General features: G+C 40.6%; 1 protein-coding gene across 1 annotated transcript in view; it reads left to right on the top strand.

Moving 5' to 3' along the window:
• The window catches only part of rnf19a (ring finger protein 19A, RBR E3 ubiquitin protein ligase), a 30,495-nt gene that overhangs the window by 4,195 nt on the left and 2,974 nt on the right, over nt 1-23,326 (top strand). Inside the window, exons 2-9 of the mRNA XM_017413229.3 lie at nt 9,863-10,869; nt 14,752-14,960; nt 16,780-16,924; nt 17,244-17,406; nt 19,353-19,467; nt 21,292-21,453; nt 21,566-21,779; nt 21,869-22,012. Coding sequence (XP_017268718.1) covers nt 10,151-10,869; nt 14,752-14,960; nt 16,780-16,924; nt 17,244-17,406; nt 19,353-19,467; nt 21,292-21,453; nt 21,566-21,779; nt 21,869-22,012 — 1,871 coding nt within the window. The 5' untranslated portion in view covers nt 9,863-10,150. The remainder of the gene's footprint in view (nt 1-9,862; nt 10,870-14,751; nt 14,961-16,779; nt 16,925-17,243; nt 17,407-19,352; nt 19,468-21,291; nt 21,454-21,565; nt 21,780-21,868; nt 22,013-23,326) is intronic.

Below are 23,326 nucleotides of genomic sequence, written 5' to 3'. Positions count from 1 at the left end.
CGCTCCATTTTTCCCTCATTCGTGAACAAGACCCCGAGATACTTAAACTCCTCCACTTGGGGCAGGACATCTTCCCCGACCCAGAGAAGGCACTCTACCCTTTTCCGGCTCAAGACCAAGCTGCACACAATATACAGTAAATTGCCGTTCATTGTGGCAGAAAAAACGGTCTTCAGGACATCACTGTACAGGCTCTACGTGTCCTGAGAGTTAAAAAGATATTCTTCCCTCATCTTTTGTTATGGAAGACTGGTGGCAGCATGTCATGAGTTCAGATGGTCCTTCACTGTGGTTAAGTGGACGTTTGTACTTGGACTGTCATGAGAAGGTGAACACAAATGGGTCTGCCACTATCAACTAATTTAATAAGTCTAATTCTTCTTCAAAAGTCATATCCCACAATCTTATCTTAGGTTGTTTTATTTTTAAGTCTATTTTGGCATTTACAGCTGACCACAAAATAAAATGTAAATGACTTTCACCTTAAAGTTCAACCGTTAGGTTTAAAATGCCAACTCCAACATGACAAGTAAATTAAAGCTCTGCTTATTTATGTATAAGTATGAATATGCAGCATGTTGTAAGGATACTGTTGGTAAGAACTCAGCAAACTGGTTCTTCTTTTGCAGGAACTCGATCACATGGGTACCTGTCAGAAAGAGGAAAGAAACAACATGACTATTTAAAATATAATAATGGAGACTGGAAAACTGCTTAATGTTCTTTTAATGTAACCTATGCTTTTCACATAATGACTTGTATTTATTTGCACGCATTATATACGAACTTGTCTGATTCAAATGTTCTTCGTGTTAACACCATCACAGCACACCTAACTGTGCTCACATTAACACACACAGATGTTGTTGTTTCCACACTGAGATCAGTTTCACCACCCAACTATACTAGATTTTAGCCATCAAGACACGCTTCTTCTGCTGCAAGAGACAAAAAAAGATCAAGATCATGCTGTTTGCATGGCTGAAGAAAATGGGATCCATCTTTGTGATTTCCTCTTCAATTTCTTTCTGTTTCACACCCTCTTCCTGAGCTCTTAACTCTCAGCTGAGCAGAAATGCCAGGATGCTTACCTCATTGCTGCCCCACCACCTTCTGAGCAGTGAGTTGGAGGACTGAGGGGAAGTTTGAGGAGGGGTGGGTGGGGGGGACAGCTGGAGACTGAAAGGGCTTTGTCGGTGTCGGAAACTTTTCTCCTTCTCTTCAGCCTGCTTTGCTTTTTTTATAGGTTCGACAGTACCTTTTTAATGTTTTTTTTTATTATTTGCATCATCTTCAGCTTGTTTTTTGTGGGGTTTGATTCTCAACACAGTGGGGAAAAGAAGTTCTTTTGTCACCCTTTTTTTCTTATGTTTTTTACTATCTACAACTGACTTAAGATATCCAGTTAATGATACTTATTTGAGTCTTTTCTCATGTACAATTGTAACCTGTCATTTAAATAAAGCCACTACATTTTAGTTTTTTTTCCCACATTGTGGTGAAGGAGAGGAGTCTTTTACTCCACATCAGTCAATAGTGGCTCAGGCTGCCTACCAAGAACATTTCTCTGGCCGATGGTGATGCCGTGGAAGCCTCCCCTATGGATCGAGTGTTCCCAGCTTCATAGAAGCTCAGGAATGTGCACAGAGGCAACATTACACTGCAGACAAGCAGGACAGGAATGCAGCGGGAGTGATCACTGAGAGGCTCAGCTCCAACATGTTGCGCTCTGTAGATTTGTTTGGTTGCTTACCTCATTCAAGTCCCAAGTAAGTTGTCAGCTGTCTTCATGTCAGTTCACATTTTAATTTATTCTTTAAAGCTTTTGTTTTTCACTTAAACCTGGCTGTATTAATTGGGCGTGTTCACACTGGCACCAGGTCTGTTTTTACTTCTTCCAAGTTGAACTTTTGCAACTTCAGTCACTTCGTACCCCATACTATTTTAGGTACGAGAAGAAACCATCTGCCACAGGTCTCTTGATACTCACTTCTGCCCATTTCATGCTCACTTAAGTCTTTTTCGTGCCCATCTTGGCCCTGCTTTGTACAAAACACTAACATAAATAATTTAACTTACCAAGCATATTTTTTTATTTCGTTATTTTAAATCACCATCAATGTCTGTGTGGTTAGACCTGGATATTCAGGGCTGTAGCCCCAGATGTTTTTGAAATAACTTTGGATCTCAAGACAGAAGAATTTAAAAAATGCAGATCTATTAAAATCATCCATAAAGCTCCTAAAATAAGGACAGGTTAATATGATTGTTTAAAATCAGCAGGTTAGTTTGTACTTTCTCTGTGTTTAATACAAGCAGCATCTGCTTCAGTACTTCTGCTCTGTCCAGAGTCTGTGGCGCGTGTATTTTATGCATCACGACCGTATCTGTGCCTGACACACCTGAACTACGCTCTGTGATTAGACTATTAAGTGTATGGGTGGAAAGTTTTCGGACCAAAACATTTTAGTTCTGCTTTGCCTTGCTAATTACGTCTCCATTTCTTTTTATTACCAAACCAACAGATGCCTTTTAAGACATTTAAATTGGGTACTTTTTTCTAAAAAGCATTTTGTTGAGGGAATACAAGCTGCCACTTTAGTTTTATGTCAGAATAAATGAACTTGTTGGATTTGTTAAGTGTTTATATGGTGGTAAAAGTCATTCAGCCTTGCTGGGCTGGTAACTAGGAAAATTTACATGTCTGACAACAATTTCAGTGTCTCTTCACACAGATCAAGTTTCTTGATCAAATAAATAAATCTATAAAACATAGTTCTCATGTTAAACATTGGTTTTGCTCTATTTGTTTTACACTAATTGCTAAAGCTGAAGTAAGATTTTTTTTCCCCATGTGTATTTTTTTTTTGCTTGAGCTCATAAATATGATATTGAAAATTTTAAATAAAGTTTGTCTCTACATCTTGTTACAGCTTGCAACGACAAATGAATAAACCCCCCACACAATCAAGTTCAGTTTTTTTCTGTTTGCAGTTTAAAACTATGGCATATAACAAATGCTGACCACAATCATTTTCTGATAAGCCGATTAAAAGTGCAATTTGAAACATAAAACTCTGCTAAAATAAATCTGTGTTGCATTTAAGTTTAGCGTAGCTTTGAACTTAAAACATGTTTATTAGGAGCTGCCGTCTCCCAGGCTGAAGTCACTTCTGGATCTGTAATATTTAATGAGCTCCATCTCAAAGGACATTGATGGCACATTTATATGTTTATATTTATTTATTTTTTAATCACCTCCTATTGCCATTTCTAGTGCTTGAACACAGTTGGACAGAAATGGCCACTGAACCCTTAAAGCCATTGACCTTTAATGTTACAAGCAGCACTAAGCTAGTGAAAGAAATTATGGTTCTGTTCCCCTAAACAATAATGAACTTAGTCAGTGAACTAATCAATAACTAATATTTTGACAACTTTGTTAACAAGTGGCTCTGGCCTTCAGGAATGGCCCTTCACTGAGTGTGAGCCAAATAAAGATGAGGGGAAAAACCATGAACTGTTAGGCCTACCAGTGTGACCAAGGAAAAAATTAGTTGCTCCCCACAGATTTTTAGTCTCCTGTGTGACCCACTCTGGAGCCATTCCATTTCTAACATTAGGCAAGTGGTAGCTTTCAGAAAGTCTAGAGTAATTGTGATGGTGGCAATCTGACTTCTATAAACGTCCTAAACTCAGGAGCGCTGACATCTTGCCAAGTTCCCTCTCAAAAGAAAAAAAAAACAAAAAACAGTTGGTCCCAGTAATTAAGCTGCGTTTGCTCAGTTTTCCTGGGAAATTCATCCGACTTGCAGATAAAAGGTCCAGTGCTGTTTTTCTTCAGAAACATGCCACTCATCTAATAATGTACTGTCTCCAAACACTTGCTAACTTCTACACTTCTAAAACATAAACACAGTCCTCTCTGGAGAACCTTTAGATGAGCAGGGCAGTCTGCTTGGTTTTCAGCTCCTGGTGACTTGGACGCAAACACTAAGAATTTAAAATCTATACTAGTTGTTTGTGATATGGTCATTTTTGATATTGCACAAAGGAAAACTGGCGACATATAGAATTTACTCAATATATCAACGGCCCCTGGTACCATCCTGGTTTATGTGGGTTCATTGATTAGCTTTAGGCAGTTTTACGTCACTCAAAGCTCACCTTTTTAAATTTTAGGTTTGATGGTGATTATAGATAAAAACTCTCATTTGGACATGTACATGGTTTATTTGCATATGTGTGAATTTACATAGATGTTTTAGTACTTGCAAATAAATAGCAGATGTTAATCATTACTTGGGGGGGTCAGATTTGCTCACCAGCTTCTTGAATGAGTAAGGCTTTCACCTTTGTAATTTTCAGTAAATAAGTAATACTGTTTTAAAAGTTGTCGCTATTGGTGGTTTAAGTTGTGACTCCTTGCCACAAAACTCCTGCTGTGTTTTTGCTATTGGTTGTTCGTGTATTTTCTTATTTCCTCCCTCTGTTTTCATCTCCTGTGTCAGTCAATTTAATGGAGATTTGTTTTGTGTTAATATTCCTGAATGAGCAAAAGAAATGGAAACAAAACAACACCAACAACATCTACTGCTGAACACAGCCTGCAGCCAACAAGCTGACAAGTGTTTTTTTTTGAGAGGCAGACAAGACTTATTCAAGGCCTTTACATGAGACATCTGGCTCAGTATACCTGGATCATCAGTCCTTCCTTTATACACACACACACACACACACACACACACTCCAGTATCTGTCAGCAGTGATGTGCTCAGGTAGTCGTTCCTAGGCTGATTTAGATGCAGTGTTAGCATTATTTACAAGAGTCAAGATAAAACCCCTGTTGTACAATTGTCTTTTAATGCTAAAGTGAGGGCAGTTGGTTTTGCAGCCACAATAAAAGGATTTTTTTGTTATACAATACATTTGTAACTAAGTATAATAACATAATAACATATTGTTAATGAATGAATCCTTTCCAATCTGAAGGCCAGTCCCCCCCTGCAATGTTGTATTTCCCTTTTTCAGTTCCGACTCAAAGCAAGAGAAGTTAAAGCTTTGAAACGAGGAGCGGACTTCTGTTTCTGACTCTGTATGGCTGAGAGGAGATGGAAGAGAGGGAGATTGTGAAAGAATGAGCAGCTTGTGTTTGAGAAAGTGTGGTGCTGGTAGTGTCAGTGGTTTGCTTGCAGCTGCAGAGCTGCTGTGCTGAGTGCTGCTTTTGATCTTTTTGTATAATGATGTAGGTTGACAGATTTGTGGAGGTTCGGCTTTACTGTAGTTTCATCAAACGTTTATGAAGTATTCACAGTACAGTAGGTGTGAGGAGCATGCTCCGTGGGCTTCTTGCTTGTGCAGACAACTGTAAAAGTTGTCTGAGGCACCTTAGCAGCATTCTTTAACAAGTTCTTTGTCAAGATATACACAAACAGAATTCGGGAAAGAACACCCAAAAAGCAAGCAGTAGCAGCACTCCTAAAATAACAGACATTCTTCCCCCACCTTCCTCATCACCACTCCCACTATCAGAAACACAAAGCACAACACAGATGTGGAATCAGAACAAATACAGTCAGCTATCTCATGGGCTTGGTACCTTGTTTTTAAAAGTTCATTTTCATTTTAGACCTTTCATATTATTCTGTTTTGATAAAGGTGTGGATTCACATTTTTTTGGTTATTGTTTTACATTTAATTCTTCAAAGACATTTGCTACGTTTTCTTCTGGACAAAACTGTACTAAAGAATTTATTGAAATTGACTCAGTGTTGATAGGCTTTGGCTTTAAAGTGTTTAAAGTCAGATGTTTAATTTTTCCTTCTCATCCTGTTTTAGACACCAACCAAAGGTTGATATGGTGGCTGATTTAATTGCTGTACGTCATACAAACTCTTAGTTTACACTAAAAAAATGTTTGCCTTCATACACTTTAGTGACAGTTAATATTCACCAGAGTATCGCAAAAACACTCGTGAACCTGACTTGACACAAACACATGCTTAAACATCAAGATTAAAGAAGTAATTGCTGTCACACAGGATATTGTGAAATTGAAAGATCTGGCATGCAAAATGATGTCAACATCAAATACAAAGCCCTGCTTTCTCGGAAAGTCTTAAAGGGATAGTCCAATCAAATTTGCAGTGATGTTCTGTCTAATACAGTGATGGACAGTCCTGGTCCTCGAGTGTCACTATCCTGCATGTTTTACTTCTTTCCTTTCGCCAACACACCTGATTCAGTGTTTAAATGACCTCTTCATGTTCTGCAGAAGCCTGTTAATCACTCATTGATGCAAATTAGCTGTGTTAGAGCAGAGAAACAAGTAAAACATGCAGGATAGTGGCACTCGAGGACCTGGATCGCCTACCCCTGGTCTAATAGTTATCTCTAGTTAATACCAAGAAAGGGGCAAAAACCTCTGTCTAAACAACGCTAATAGCTGACCAAATGAGTGCCTATTTTTCAATTGATTTTCAGGTTTATAAAACAACTCTCTCAAAAACTACATACCAGTATAAAAGAACACTACATTAGCTAATAATAAACCTCTACACTTTTGTATGACGGTCACTGTTTTCTCAACCACTCAACATATATGTTGCTATGCAAATGTATGCGTGTGGCGCATAGACAGACTGTAATATACTGATTGGGCTGATTCTGCTGAGGTTGCTGAACATATCAGTCCACCTGATTAACGGGTTTAGTCAGTCCAAAAGTTTACTCGGCTCCCAGCAGACCAGTACTATCAGCAGGCTCAGCACCATCAGCATATTACCATCTGTCCATGCTCAGGACACATACACATTACAGTAACACGGACAAATGTGGCATGCAAACATGTACACGTTTCATATCAGCTAACAGACGTTTTTCACAAAAACTAGTAACGGTTTGAATACGAGTAGATTCATTTCTGCTGTAGGCAGCAGACTCCTATAACAACTCCAATGTAAAAGATTTAACAGTGCTTCATGTTAGCACTATTTTATAACCTTAATGCCACCATCAGTTTGACTTTACTCCACCTTCATGTAGAATTAAGCAGTTATTCCTTAGCGCTAATAGCAGCAGAAGCTAGCTGTTGTTACTGCCGCCTGGGGCACTTCCTGAACAAGTGTTATATTTCAGCACACATACATAACCATATCATATGAAACTGATGGTGGTGATAAAGTTTACAAAAGTCTTTGTATAAACAGCTGTGACATTTTTGAGTTTAAAGTTGTGATCCACTTTGTCTCGTCTGCCCCATCAGTTGTTAGCTCGTCAACACGGTGGTCTGAATTAAACTTGAACATAAAGCATTGTGCAAAAATTTTTAAATAAAGGTAAATTTTGTTATTTGTTATTTGAGAGTTACTGCAGCCCTAAAGCACATGCTGCTGGTTTGACACTGACACTGCCCCTCCTCCTTTTCTCTGCTCATCTCTAAATAGAAAAACAAACAAAAAGAAGCCTTTGGTGTGATATTTGACAGTGCTGTTAAAGTGGATAAATGGGTGAACTCCGTCATAAAGTGGAGCTTTTACCAGTTGAGACTGATAACTAAGGTCAAAGTCTATCTCCCTCCCAACAATCTGGTGAGAGTGAACCCTGCTTTTATTTCCTCACTCCTGGATTACAGCAATTCATTATACTCTGGTATTGATCAGTCATAAATACACTGTCTGCATTTAGTGCAGAAAGCTGCAGTCCATCAAAGTATGAGCACACATCACCCATATATATCTCACTTCATTGGCTTCCAGTGTGCTATTAGATTGATTTAAAAAATCGTGTTGGTTTTTAAATCTCTTAACAGGCTGACAGCTCAGTACTTTGTTGACCTGCTGCACTTTTATTCTCCAGCCAGGACATTTAGGTTAACAAACAGCTAAAAGTCCCTAAAACAAGGCTGAGGAGCAGAGGTGACTCTGGACCAGCCTGCCATGGCACATTAGGTGTTCCCAAAACCTAGACATTATAAAACCTTTTCCAAAACACACAAAGCGGTCCACCAGATCTCTGTACTCAGCTTTGTGTATCAGAGATGGACAAGAAGCTGAGTACAGAGATCTGGTGGACCGCTTTGTGGCATGGTGTGGAAACAATCATCTCATCTTGAATATGAACAAAACAAAGGAGATGGTTGTGGATTTCAGGAGAAACGGGGTCTGATAAAACCCTATTACCATCATGGGAGAAGAAGTGGAGGAGGTTGAGGAATATAAATACCTTGGTGTTCATCTAGACAACAGACTGGACTGGAGACTCAACAGTGAAGCCATCTACAAGAAGGGACAGAGCAGACTGTACTTCTTGAGGAAGCTTAGATCCTTCAAGGTTTCCAGCAAGATGTTGCAGATCTTCTATAAGTCTGTTGTTGAGAGTATCATCAAAAGGCTCAACAACCTGAAAAAGAAGGCTGGTTCTGTTCTGGGGATGACTGTGGAACCTCTGGAGATGATGATGCAAAGAAGGATTTTGCATAAATCAAGGAAATCATGGACAACCCTGACCATCCTCTTCATGAGACCGTCAAGGTCACCGTCTCTTTAGTTAAAGGCTTCTTCAGATTAGTTGTAAAACGGGCCGCTACAGGAGATTTTTCCTGCCCACAGCCATCACCATCTATTATAACTCCTTGATTTAAATGAGCTACGTCAACATTTAATTTCCCTTTGGGATTAATAAAGTATTTTTGAATTGAATTGAATTGAATTGAATTTTTCTCATTGCCTCAGGTTGAGTTAGAAACCTGCATTTTTTTTTAATAATTTTTTTTTACATTTATTCCATAGTTGATTTTTTAGATTATTTAGCAAAGTAGTAGTATTGTTTTTAAAATTTATTTTTAAAAGCGTTAGTTCTTTTTGTTTAACTGTAAATCTACAGTAAATGTTTTTATCTGGATGTGGGGAAAAAAAGGGCCAAAAAATTAATCAAGAAAATTGAATCTGAAAAAGTCTGGAATTTTGAAAACCGAAGGTATTAGGAACCCCGTCACTGCTTTAAGCTTCGAGACAGTATTTAAACCTTCTGGAGCTACGGGATCTGCAGATGATTAAAGTTTAATGCTATCTGTGTATATGATGGTTATTTATGTCTGATAAATTTAAAACCCTCATTAAACCTCTTGGTCTCACATAAAATTCAGTTAATCAGTCATGTTACTCTGGCATCAAAGTTGACTGATGGTATTAAATTCCTTTCAGCTTTATTTGATTAAATTAAACATGTTTTAGTTCCTCTGCAATACTTGTGGTTGGAAACGGTGTACCTTTGCAAACTCTTGTTCCTTTGTGGTGTGCTTTATCTCACATTTCCTCCTATTTGCCGTTATCAGCAGCTGACAGCCGGGCCTCGTCACTGTTGATCTTACAGGCAGATCAGGACCCTGTCTCTTTGCGTCAGTACTGTCCGAGGTTGTCAACCCTCTGTCCTCTCGTCTTAGACTGACACTCTGTTAAGCAAAACAGATTCACACTTTGCCAGCTGTTATACTGACTGTGCAAAATGTCAAGCAAGCAGGAATATTGAAGTCCTGCTGCTTGGGCTGTTTGAAATGAATATTGGAAACCTTCACTGAAAACAGCGTTTCGTCAAAAACTCAAAAATCATTGCATGCAATTTAGCAGTTTGTGTACTTTGTAAGTGAAAGAAATTGCTTATTGCCGTCTTACTTTGAGTCTGACCAGCAGCTGTAGCCCACCAGTCAAGAATGTCAGATTTTTGTCTGTTGTAAATTTGAAACTTTATTTTAGTAAATGGTTGAAGTTTGTTTGTGTATGTAGTAAAATATATATTTTTTCCTTTTGTCTCTCTCCCTCTTTTCATCTTGTCCTTTCCCACACATTTTCCTTGCTCTTTTCAGATTCTGTTGCATCACTTTCACAGCTCGTGACTCCCCACCCCCCATCGCCAAAATCCGGCTATTAGATGTGACAACGAGGCTGCTCAGGAGAAGTCACCATGTCTTAAACACAGAAGGGCCATCTGGAGCCCTGTCCCCCCACCCTGGCCCCCCTTCCCCNCCTCTCCCATCCACCACCTTACCCCTTCTCCCAGCCCCATCCAACTTCCAGACCTCTCTGCACATGTGAGGGACAGGCTACCCAACCCTGGCTCCCTGCCGGCACACCCCTCGCCTCCCCCCGGAGAGATGAGCTTACAGAAGCACCAGCAGCTAGGTCGCGGAAGCGGTGGAGTGATGGGTTCTGACCGGGACCTGCAGTCCACCGCTTCCTCCATCTCCCTGCCATCTGTGAAGAAGGCTCCCAAGAAAAGGCGCTTCTCCCTGGCTTCTCTTTTCAGAAGACGGGGACGAGATTCAAAATCAGGGCGCCAAAGGTCCAGAGAACCTCAGCATCCCGGACCTGGAGGACTAACAGGAGTGGATGGTATTGCTAGCATTGAGAGCATCCACTCAGAGATGTGTAATGACAAGAACTCTGCCTTCTTCTCTGTGGCTGGGACCGGAGCTGCCTCTTCTGCTGCTGCTGCTGCTGCTGCTGCCTCCACCTCATCTGCCTCAGGGCCTTCATCCTCTACCTCCTCCTCCTCCAAGGTAGGGGTTGGAGTGGGAGCAGAGCTACTGGACTGCCCACTGTGCCTTCTGCGCCACTCTAGGGAGAGCTTCCCTGACATCATGACCTGTCACCACCGGTCTTGCATCGACTGCCTGCGCCAGTACCTGCGTATTGAGATCTCGGAGTCACGTGTCAATATAAGCTGCCCAGAGTGCACAGAGCGCTTCAACCCACATGATATACGCATGATCCTGGGGGACCGAGTGCTCATGGAGAAGTATGAGGAGTTCATGCTGAGGAGGTGGCTGGTTGCTGACCCAGACTGCCGGTGGTGCCCTGCACCCGACTGTGGGTAAGTAGTAAATGTATACCACTCAGACCGCCATAAACCACTGTTTTTATGTTGATTAACTGATTCATCTAAATGTAATGGGCCTTGCTTCTTGTATGAAAGTTTCCTCAAACATTTATTCACTGAAAAATGTAGAATACAGACAACCTATCTAATTTTTTAGAGTGCATTTAGTAGCTTAAATGCACTAGAGGTTTTGTTTTCCTGCAGTGCTCTTATTCTTCTGTTGATGCCATCAGGAAACCTTCCAGGGTGTACAAACCATACGTTGACTGTCAGCTAGTTTGAAGTACTCTAATATTTTAGACACCCCCCCCATTACTAGGGCTGCACATTATTAGGAAAACTTGGGATGTGTAGTATTATTGTTGAATATTGCAATGACAATAACAATGAAAACTCAACCTGACTCATTGAACATTGTTGAAGTTGTGGACTGTTTAATCCACATGATAGTTTGAAATGGAAACTAGATCAGGCAGAGCTAACCAGAACTGGTGAGCAAGAAGGTTGCAGGTTTACAACCCATCTGGGGCCTTTCTAAGGGTGTATTCACAGCAGCCCTGTTTAGTCCGCTTAAATCGAACTCTAGTTTGTTTGCCTAGAAAATCCGGTTCATTTGGGGAGGTGTGAATGTGCAATCGAACTCTGATGTGGACCAAAAAAGCGAACTCTGGTCTGCCTAAAAACATCTGTTTTGGTTGGTTTGACGTGAACTCTGGCGTGGTTCAAATGCATATGTGAATGCAAGCAGACTGGAGACCGCTCCAGAAGCAAGAAGCAGACTATAGTACAGGGCCTTCTGGGTAAATACAACCAAAACAAACGTGCATTTCTACCATTAGCAGGAGAAATGACTCATGGTTTGTTTGGCGCATGTACCACAGACGAAACAGAAATCCTAAAACTGCTAAAATTTGTCGCCACTCCATTTTTGTTTACTTTCCTGGAAGAAGGAAGTTTTGCTCGGTGTCTTCTTCAGAGGTTTTTGTGTCATTTCCTTCAGTAGTTCTTGGTGCAGAGCCACCACAGGCGAGGGGGGAACAGGTTGCTTCAAGTGGTTTTGCTCGATTGACTCTGTGCAGTGTGAATGAGAACCACAGCAGCTAAAAATGGAACAAATGTTGCAATTTTGGTTCCCAATTGAACCGAGTCTACTGGACTGTCAGGTGTGAATACAGCCTGAGTTTCATGTTCTCTTTGTGCATGCGTGGGTTTTCTCTGGAAACTCCAGTTTCCTCCCACAGACCAAAAACATGCGTATTAGGTGAACTGGTAACTCTAAATTGTCTCTAGGTGTGAATGAGAGTGTGAATGGTTGTTTGTCTCCATGTGTTCCTGTGATGGACTGTGGACTTGTTCGGGGTGTCCCCTGCCTCTGGCCCAGTGACTGCTGGACATGGACACCAGCTCCCTGTGATCCTGCCCAGAAAGGCTGGTAAAGAAAGTGACTTGTTTTGAAAGGGGAGCTGCCATTCATGACATGTTTTGCATACAGTAAAAAAATAATGACAAATGTATCAAACAGTCAACTTAAAGAGATAGTTCAGATGTTTTGAAGTGATGTTAATAATCACATCTGCAATAATAAGAGACACAGAGCATTATAAGTTAGGACAATTAACCAGAGATATTCTTGGGGGGAGAGATGCACTAACAGCTGATGAGTTTTAATTGTACATTGTAGCTGAGAAACAGCAAGAGAGGGGCCTGCAGTCACGGCTGCTTCCTGATGTCATGTTCGTGTCCTGTCAGTAATCCAGCTGTGCTCTACATTTTTGCCGTCTAATCTCCTAAATGACAACTCACTGGCCTGCTTCTGTCCAGAATCCCCGTCTTATCATGTGACTGTCTTATTGGGGGTCCCTCTGGGTCAAACGGTCTCCAGCCCACAGAGAACTGCTGCTCTTTTGTATGGGACACATTGGACCTTTGTGATAAAGTTTCCTAATTACAAGTTGTTTATACCTTATGAATGGAAGGAGTCCAGATTTTACGTTTATGGTAAACAAGGCCATTTATTTTTGTGTAAGCTTACTGTATTATGTAGAGGTGCACCAATTTGGGTTTTGTGGGCCTAAACTGATTTCTAATTTTTGTATGGCATAGACCTGCCAATACTGTTTTTCCAAATCCAGTTTCTCTCAAAATATCATAATTAAAATAATTACTCTTCTAAATTTTAATTAAATCCAAAATTATTAATCTCTTGCATCAGTCAGTGTTATCCTGTCAACTCTTTATATTTTAAATCAGGGTTATTCCCCTCTCTGGCAGCATTGTTGACCATGTTCTTGGTAGTGTAAGATGATCCACAAGGGAGGAAGTCTCCCAGGCTCTCTGTGGTTTTATGATTGAATCTTAATCCTTAGGTCAGTCCCAGAGGGGCAGACTTCTGCTACATGAACCAATATTATCCCACACAGGAGCAGGAAACTGGCTCAGCTGTATCTTTGAACAGATTTACTTTAACTTTTGAACTCACCTCGTCGCCTTGTCAGCACCAACCGAGGCCTGCATCATATCACTTTTACTCACTCAGAGATGGTAGAACAGGCTGGCTTTTGTTAGGTCATGTAAACACCTCCAGTTTTAGGAGACACAGCAGTAAACTGAACCAAACAGACTGGTAGTACATTTACATCGCTGTTAGGTTATTTCACGCAGTTTAAACCTAAAGATCAACAGTAAACATGTATGTTACAGATTGTCTTTAGATGCATCACATTGTGGACATGGAATGTTCTGAAAGGATTATCAAATGTCAAAAATCTGTTTCTTCAATTTTCATCTATGCTGCCATTTTAAGAAAGCTATCAGAGTAGTTGCTGCGTTGTGTATGAGTTACCGTAGCTTCCTGTAGTAGAAACACGTTGCAGTAAAACTGTTTTCATATCTTTTTAAATTTTTCTTCACTGAACCCTTAAGAATATGTGCCTGTAAATCATAGATGAGGTTATTATACTGTGACTGTCTTTAGTAATGACTTTGAAACTTTTGATTTGTAATAAATGTCCAATGATAAACGTGATGCTAATTGTGTTAGCTATTCTATGGTGTTTTTATATTAAGTTAGCATTTATGCTAATTGCTGGTCAGCAGTTTGTAATTTTTAGGCTTTTTTGGCATATGTTGTGCATTTTTGTTATACAAGAAACTCCATAATTTAGTGTTTATGTAAAATAGGTTACATCATTTCAGTTCATACATTTGTGTGTCTGTCTCTGTATTTCAGTTTCATTGTTTTGGACAAACATAATCTTATCAGCTGCCTCCTGATGTTTTATTTTTTTATTTTTTCACAAACCTGATAGAAATGCATCAATAATCATCTCATAATCTCATCACAGCCCTCTGAATCATAATCAAGTCGTGAGGTGCCTAAAGATTTCCACCCCTAGTAACAAAGAGCCTCTGAAATACTTGGCAACATTTAGAAAGAACATCTTAAGTGACTAGATAAATAAATAGCTCTAAATAGATTTTAAGGACATTTTTATTTCTGTCAGCAATTCCAGTGAACCAAAAGTCTGTCCTGGATCATTTCTGCATTTCTGCATTGATCCCAATAATCACCTCAGAAGATGACAGTTATAGACAGTTTTTTTGAAGCTCAAGGAAAAATAGATTAAATTGCAGTTTTTATAATTCTACCATAGGACCTGCTGCAGTACTGTTTAAAAATGAACAAAGTTTGTGTCGTGTTTCTCAGTTGATGCTGGCCTTTTTTGTTTTTCATTATTAACTGAAATATTTCTTGTATTTCAGTCATATACTGTGTGTGTGTGTATGAAACTTGCAAATGACCCGTGTTCTTTCTTCTTGCAAGTTGGGAACATGCTGTATTTTATTGTCTGAGTCTTTTATTTTGTCCTCTTCCAGATACGCAGTAATAGCCTTTGGGTGTGCCAGCTGTCCAAAGATCACATGTGGCAGAGAGGGTTGTGGTACTGAGTTTTGTTACCACTGTAAGCAGCTGTGGCATCCCAACCAGACCTGCGATGCAGCTCGACAACAGAGAGCCCAGAGCCTCCGCCTGAGAACGGTGCGCTCGTCCTCCCTCAGTTATAGTCAGGAGAGCGGCGCTGCAGGTAGGCTGACTAAAAAAAAACTTACAAAAGCACATTTACTTCTGTTCTGCCATATCTATAATCATCGTACACCACAAGAAGTGTTTGTAGGGATCTATTACAAATTTATTTGTGTCTTTATAAAATGTTTATACTTTACCCCTTTTGCCCATATTTATCATGAGCAGACATCACCTGCCTCATTACGTACATAATCTCTTCGGCATGAACAGTATGTGTTTTACTCAGTCACTTGTATCAGACAGATGAGCCCCATTTGCATTTTTACACAGTTTACATTTTAAACTGTCTCATCATGTCATTAGTCCACTTGCCTAATGTTTTGTTGCTTTTCCTACAAAATCAGCTCTGACTATTTTAGAAGTTAACAAGAGACATTTTGTGGTGTCTAAATGTGTTTTTTAATAGAACAGGAGCAACATTGCTTTCAGTCCAATGTTTTGCAGAACTAAAACCAACATTCAGGCTAGTTGTGGCTAATACATGCACACTTTATAGGTCTGATGTCTGGGTAAGTTGGGGTTGGTTTAACATCTTGGGTTTTCAGTTGGGATTTTCCATCCTTGTCATCCTTTCCTATGAACCTTTATGGTTTGGGGGGTTGTACTGGCCTGCTATGGAAATTTATATCCATCTGATTATTGTTGGTTTTTCCAGGAGAGCATTGTAACCCAGGTAATTAGTGTTAATTGTCACCTACCAGTGGTTTTGGTGTTGAAACCCAAGTCTTTGGGGTGGTGCTAAATACTGGTCTGAACTGCCTCAGTGCGTGTTGAGAATGTTTTCCCTCAGACCACATTCATAGTTTAGACCACTTTTATCTGCATATGTCAGGCTGAAATAGTCTGACCTGACCTGAGCTCACACAGGCAGCAGAGCTATTACCTGCATGTGTCAGGGTTTAAAAAGCCCTGCTACCTGCCAATTTAAAGATAATTAAACAATCATCTTTGGGATTATTAGATAGGACTGTTTTTGTTTGTTTTGTTTTAGGTTTTCTTTTTGGCTAGAAGTTTTAAAGAACTATATTTTTTAGAATCCTTAATAAAAATGTCTGCTTTGCTGGGATTTCAATAATCTGAGTGGATTACCAGGATGCAATGTGGACAGTTTGTCTTTGTGGGATTGTCTTTAGAGCTGATCATTGGACACGATGTGGTCACCAACGTTCTGATGCTTTATAAGCTCCGAATTAAATGCAGCTGAGATGTTCACATTCTGTCAGGTCACTGCATTTTACTGTGGTGGATTCTTACAGGTTAAAACCTTTAGTCTTTGCTCTGACACTGAGCTCTGTGAAGTCCCCATTCATTGTATGTTCCTTTTATTTATCTGCAAAACTGTCACTCAGATGGCTCTGAACCGTGTTATTGTCAAAATAGTAAACAGTTCAGATGTCTGATTGAGTAGTAATATTTACAGAAACCTCAGCAGACCTGCTGATGTCCTGTTTGTTGCTCACTGACAGCCCTCTGTGGGACGTAGCCATGTGTGTATAAGAGGGTAATTGACATTGAATCACAAAAATGTTTTTGGGTCCACATTTAAACAGCAAGGTGTGAAGTCTGCTGCCCACTTGCAGTCAGATTACCCAAAATGGATAGAAAGTGCAAGGTCTGAACAGCTCCTCTGTGTCAGAAAAGTGCAACCTGGAGCTCAGTTATCAAATTTACAAAACATCAGTGTTTTATTGTAATGCTCTGAGAGCTGTCTGGTACTTTCAGGGTTAAAAGCTTGTAATTAGTTTGTTTACTTTTTAATATTTTTTTTGCCTGTAACCCTAATTTCACCATTGCACATGATATTCTGCTTGTCTCAGCCGATGACATTAAGCCATGTCCTCGTTGCGCTGCGTACATCATCAAGATGAATGATGGGAGCTGTAACCACATGACCTGCGCTGTCTGTGGCTGCGAGTTCTGCTGGCTCTGCATGAAGGAGATCTCAGACTTGCACTACTTGAGGTAAGTTTTTTATGGCCAAACTAAAAACGGAGAAAGAAAACTAAAGCACTCTTCAAAGCCCTGTGTTTTTAGTTGTAGTCGAGCTGTTAATTGTTCCTTTATGTACACGTCTTATTTTTGGAGTCCTCTGATCAGTGGTTGGTGGGTCGGGTTTCATCCAATTAACCCCTGTGGCAACCATGAGAAATATTCTCCCAAGAATCATCATCCAAAATGACATTTAGTTCCACATCCCGTCGTTGTTTAATGTGTTGAGTATCGTCTAAGTGCTGCCAGTTTAGTGGAAGTTTCTAATCATTTTTCCTTACTTGTGTTTCAGTCCATCAGGCTGTACCTTCTGGGGGAAGAAGCCATGGAGCAGGAAAAAGAAGATTCTTTGGCAGCTGGGAACTCTTGTGGGCGCCCCTGTTGGAATCGCACTAATCGCCGGCATAGCTATACCCGCCATGATGATTGGGATCCCTGTGTATGTGGGTAGGAAGGTGAGGCTTCAAAGACATGTTACACAAAATGAATCAACTCTCTGGTTGTACTTTTACCTGGGTAAATCATTAGTTTAGTCTGTGTTTGACTTGCAGTTGAATCACTATAATCATTTATAAGTAGTGTCATTCTTAGAGGTTCAGAATTAGTGGAAAGTTTTGCTGCTTTCTGTGAAGAAATACTGTTTCATTTTTCAACCAACAAATTGGCTATCGTTGAGTAGATTTTAAAAAAACAAAACTCTGCACAAATCGGTTGTCTGTGTGCAAAAACACTTTCATTGGATCATTCATTGTAAACCTATGAAGAAGAATTTCACTTTGCTTTAATAAGGAAATACTCAGACTCTCTGAAATTCCCCTCTTAAGTCTGCCAGCAGAAACCAGAGCCAACAAACTTCTCTTCCCCTAAAAAAAGAAAGAAAGAAAAAAAAAAACTACACTCTGGATCTGCGTATGCTGGAAAAATGTTGCTGTTTGGTCTCGATGTTAAATCTGCCTCCTCGTTTCTCAAGAGGCATTTTATTGCAAGTTGGTCACATATAACCTACTTTTTCATATCGCCTGTGCTGTTTTCTGAGGTGACTGGTTCAAGGAACGGTAAGAACGACGTGCTCACACACACACACACACACACACACACACACACACACATCAAGTTCAGAGCTGAGAATGAAGTTTTTCCAGTCACAGTTGGAGTAGGCGTGTATTTTAAGCAAAAACACTCTTTGAATTCATTCAGTAATTATTAGCTTTTTCTGTGAGCATTCAAGCCCCCCACTCCCCCACTCCAACCCCCCGTTCAGCCTCGTCTGTTTCCACCAGTCATGTGTAATCCCATCATCTACCAGCTCTACAAACTTAAGACCAACCTGCAGCGAGTCATGCTTCTCTCATCCTTTACTCATGCAGAGCTGATTAAAATCAGAAGTAACCAGCAGTTAATCTCAGCTGCTGGTTAATGATTTAGGTCTGCTGCTTGTTTCACGTTTTTTTTTTTTTCCTAAAAAATGACCACATTCATACGATACCCCTCCAAATCCTGCATCTAAAAACCCTCTAATGAATCAGAGACGCGTCCTGCTGTCTGGAGACCTTTATTTTCTTTCATTTTCACCGGTCCGATTGATCAACCTGGAGGGGGATGCACATATTCAGTCAGTAAAGCTGACTTTCCATTTTCTAATCCTTTCAGATTAAACTGCGATGGCAGAAACAGATGCTGGGATGCTCCAAGTTGTTTCTCTTTTCTTCTTCTTTGGGAGGAGGTGGGGTTGTTCTGTTGAAAGAAGCCCTGTTAGGAAGCAGCTTCAGGTGCTGGTGTTTATAAAAAGCAGCAGTTCCCAGTTCCTAACCTTTAATGTTTTGGTGATTGTATTTTTGTTTTTTAGATTAATGTCCAAGTTGACACAGAGCACAAAAGACCCAGATTACACTCTAACTCTTAAAGCACGTTGTCGTCATATGAGGGATCATAAATTACACAGCCAGTCTAACACCAACCTGAAAGAAATCTACATGACTGGGAATTTATTCCTGAAATACTCAACATTTCTCTGGTCTGCAGGTTGGTTGTACAGATGACTTTATTTTTTTAAATCTTTCAGTGAGTCACGGACTGCGCTGACCCAGACTGGAAAACCATTCCACCCAGCCTGTTGGGAGACACATACTTAAAAATATGACTTTATATCCTTCTTCCATAGAAACTGGCCTAGTCTGTAGAGCAGTGACTTATACATGCAGCATTTCAGATATTTTTTAGCTCCTGTTTTTTTGTTTTTTAACAAGAACTTTGCTCCTGCTGTTGGTAATGCAGTCAGTGACAAAAGAAAACTCCAGATTTAACTCCTGACTGTAAAATAATTTACTGTTATTAGCAAAACAAAAAATGTCTTTATGAAGATATTCAGCTGTTTGTCGTCTCTGTCTTTCTTTTTTGTCAGATCCATAACCGCTATGAAGGCAAAGATATTTCCAACCACAAGAGGAATCTGGTGATTGCCGGTGGAGTGTCCCTTTCTGCCATCGTGTCTCCTGTGGTGGCTGCAGTCACTGTCGGTCAGTCTGTTGAACCTGGGCTTCTTCTTTCTTCCTCTTTGTTGACATCCTGATTCCCTGTCTGGCCCTTCCTTACTTTAATGTTCAGTGTTACATTCTGCGGAAGTTTGTTTTCAGAATCACGATTTCTCATGATTCTGACATAATATATACAGTTGTGGTCAAAAGTTTACATACACTTGTAAAGAAACATAATGTTATGGCTGTCTTGAGTTTTCAATAAGTTCTACAACTCTTATTTTTCTGTGATAGAGTGATCGGAACACATACATGTTTGTCACAAAAAACAGTCATAAAATTTGGTTCTTTCATAAATTTATTATGGGTCTGCTGAAAATGTCACCAAGTCTGCTGGGTCAAAAATATACATACAGCAACATTAGTATTTGGTTACATGTCCCTTGGCCATTTTCACGGCAACTAGGCGCTTTTGGTAGCCATCCACAAGCTCCTGGCAAGCTTCAGGTCGAATGTTTGACCACTCTTCTTGACAGAATTGGTGCAGTTCAGCTAAATGTGATGGTTTTCTTGCATGAACCTGTTTCTTTAGCACTGTCCACATGTTCTCAATGGGGTTTAAGTCAGGACTTTGGGAAGGCCATTCTAAAACCTTAATTCTAGCCTGGTTTAGCCATTCCTTTACCACTTTTGATGTGTGTTTTGGGTCATTGTCTTGTTGGAACACCCAACTGCGCCCAAGACCCAACCTTCGGGCTGATGGTTTTAAGTTTTCCTGCAGAATTTGGAGGTAATCCTCCTTCTTCATTATCCCATTTACTTTCTGCAAAGAACCAGTTCCACTGGCAGCAAAACATCCCCAGAGCATAATACTACCACCACCATGCTTGACAGTAGGCATGGTGTTCCTGGGATTAAAGGCCTCACCTTTTCTCCTCCAAACATATTGCTGGGTGTTGTGGCCAAACAGCTCAATTTTTGTTTCGTCTGACCAGAGAACTTTCCTCCAGAAGGTTTTATCTTTGTCCATGTGATCAGCAGCAAACTTCAGCCGAGTCTTAAGGTGCCTTTTCTGGAGCAAGGGCTTCTTTCTTGCACGGCAGCCTCTCAGTCCATGGCGATGTAAAACACGCTTGACTGTGGAGACTGACACCTGTGTTCCATCAGCTTCCAAATCCTTGCAGACCTGCTTCTTGGTGATTCTTGGTTGACTCTTGACCATCCTGACCAATCTCCTCTCGGCAGCATGTGATAGCTTGCGTTTTCTTCCTGATCGTGGCAGTGACACAACTGTTCCATGCACTTTATACTTGCGTATAATTGTCTGCACAGTTGCTCTTGGGACCTGTAGCTGCTTTGAAATGGCTCCAAGTGACTTCCCTGACTTGTTCAAGTCAATAATTCGCTTTTTCAGATCCACACTGAGTTCCTTTGACTTTCCCATTGTAACTTTTGTAGCTGACTCTAATCACTGGGTCAAATGAGCCCTATTTAAATGGGCTCATGAGAAGTCAACAGCTGTAGTCAATCAGAATCACTTACAAGAAGTGAAGAGGCCATGACATGAAGCTAATTTGATTGACACAACTCGCTACATCACCAAAATTGACAAATTTTGTTGCTGTATGTATATTTTTGACCCAGCAGACTTGGTGACATTTTCAGCAGACCCATAATAAATTTATGAAAGAACCAAATTTTATGACTGTTTTTTGTGACAAACATGTATGTGTTCCGATCACTCTATCACAGAAAAATAAGAGTTGTAGAACTTATTGAAAACTCAAGACAGCCATAACATTATGTTTCTTTACAAGTGTATGTAAACTTTTGACCACAACTGTATATTCCCCCCACACCTCTCAGGCATCGGAGTTCCCATCATGCTTGCGTATGTCTACGGCGTGGTGCCCATCTCTCTGTGTCGCAGCGGAGGTTGTGGTGTTTCAGCAGGAAACGGAAAAGGAGTACGCATCGAATTTGATGACGAGAATGACATGAATGTTGGCAGCGGGGCGGCTGTCACCGGTACGTTTTACTTTATCCTGATCCACACATGCAGGCGACAAACAGCACAGTTTGTCTCTTTTAACTGGACATCTGATACAATATGATATGCTGTGTTTTCCTCTCTTTTAAGATTCTACATCTGTGGCAGACGCCAGGAACAACCCCAGTATCGGTGAGGGCAGCGTTGGAGGGATGACGGGCAGCTTCAGTGCCAGCGGCAGCCACATGGACCGTGTGGGGACCACCAGGGACAACCTGAGTGAGACAGCCTCCACCATGGCCTTAGCTGGAGCCAGCATCACAGGAAGCCTCTCCGGCAGCGTCATGGTCAACTACCTAAACAGGTGCGAATGTCTAAATATTCCTGCAGCGTTGGTGCTCATGGTGTTCTGCGTCCGTTTTGTCTGAATCCTTCCTGCTCCTTTGTTGCCAGGCTGGAGGTGCAGGCTGACGTGCAGAAGGAGCGCTGCAGCCTCAGCGGCGAGTCGGCCACGGTCAGCCTGGGTACAATCAGTGATAATGCAAGCACCAAAGCAATGGCTGGATCCATTCTCAACGCCTACATGCCTGTGGACAGGTGAGCATCATTTGATCTGGATAAAGCAGACAGGAAGGTCATTACCACTGGTTCTGTTCTTCCATGAGGCTTTCTCCATCAAAATAAATCTACAATAAGGCAGTTAGACTTGGTGTCAAAACTAAAGTTTGTCTTGAGCACGTTTGTCCCCTTTAGGAGTGAAAAGAATTCAAGAGTTTATTAAGGAAACATCCATTTTAGTTTGAGTTTGTGTACCTCAGGAAAAAAAGGTGCTTTTGGACTGCAGAAAACCACTTCAGTCCTTCTAACCATTTGCGGTAGTTCAACCTTTTTTTTGTTTCTGTACTTCTGGTACTGTAACCATTCAAGTCCTAAAAGTATGTTAATGAGTTCAGAGGAGGCAGAATGGATTGGTTCATTCCTGAATGTACATCAATGGGCCGAGCAAATTGAATGCTCTTCCAGAGCCCATACTAGTAAAACTTCATTCATGTTGCTAAAATTGAAGCTACCTTACTGCCACCACTGTCTGTGTCGATGTGCTCCTCTTGGAGCGTTGTGCTGCACACTTTCACTGATGTGTCGGATGAGTCTGGACTCGTCTAACTTTTTCTTGTAAATGTTTGTAACGTTCTTTCAAACTCCACTTTAAAAAGTAATCCGTAGATCCACAACACTCAGCTGCAACTATGAAGTCTTCCACTGCTGTTGGTGACTGATTACCTGTTTGAAGGTAAACTACAGTGTTAAAGTCTCAAAACCAAAAAATGTTTCAGTCATACGTCTCCTACAGTTTAAATACCTTTTAATAAGGCACCAAGTAGTCCAAATCAGAGATTGTAGTTTGTTTTGTTCCCCCCTCCAGTCAGATGGAGCACAATATACTAACATACATATAAATAATCCTTATTAAACAATATGAGATGATAATTAGGCAGTAGTACAGCACAGGTTGAATGACTGGGAGATAAAGTTAGAGAGGCCAGACTGAGATGGTTTGGACATGTGCAGAGGAGGGACAGTGGGTATATTGGTAGAAGGATGTTAGAGATGCAGCTGCTAGGAGAAAGACAAAGAGGAGACTTATGGATGCTGTTAGAGAGGACAGAGAGGTCGTTGGAATGAGGACAGAGGACGCAGAAGACAGAGTTAGATGGAGGTCTCGTTATGGTGACCCCTGAAAAGGGAACAGCTGAAAGGCAGCAGTAGTCATAGTAGTTGTTATTTATTTTTTTTAAAAAAAGCAAAGAAGCTGTGGTGTATTTTTAAATTATTAATACAGGGAAACTGTATTATTAGTATTTTTTGGTTATTATACTGTCAGAATCAAATACCGGCTCATGTCTACCAGTG

Source organism: Kryptolebias marmoratus, linkage group LG16, assembly GCF_001649575.2.
Source record: "Kryptolebias marmoratus isolate JLee-2015 linkage group LG16, ASM164957v2, whole genome shotgun sequence".
Taxonomy (NCBI): domain Eukaryota; kingdom Metazoa; phylum Chordata; class Actinopteri; order Cyprinodontiformes; family Rivulidae; genus Kryptolebias; species Kryptolebias marmoratus.
The sequence above is the reverse complement of the archived record's forward strand: the minus strand, read 5'-3'. Positions and strand labels throughout refer to the sequence as shown.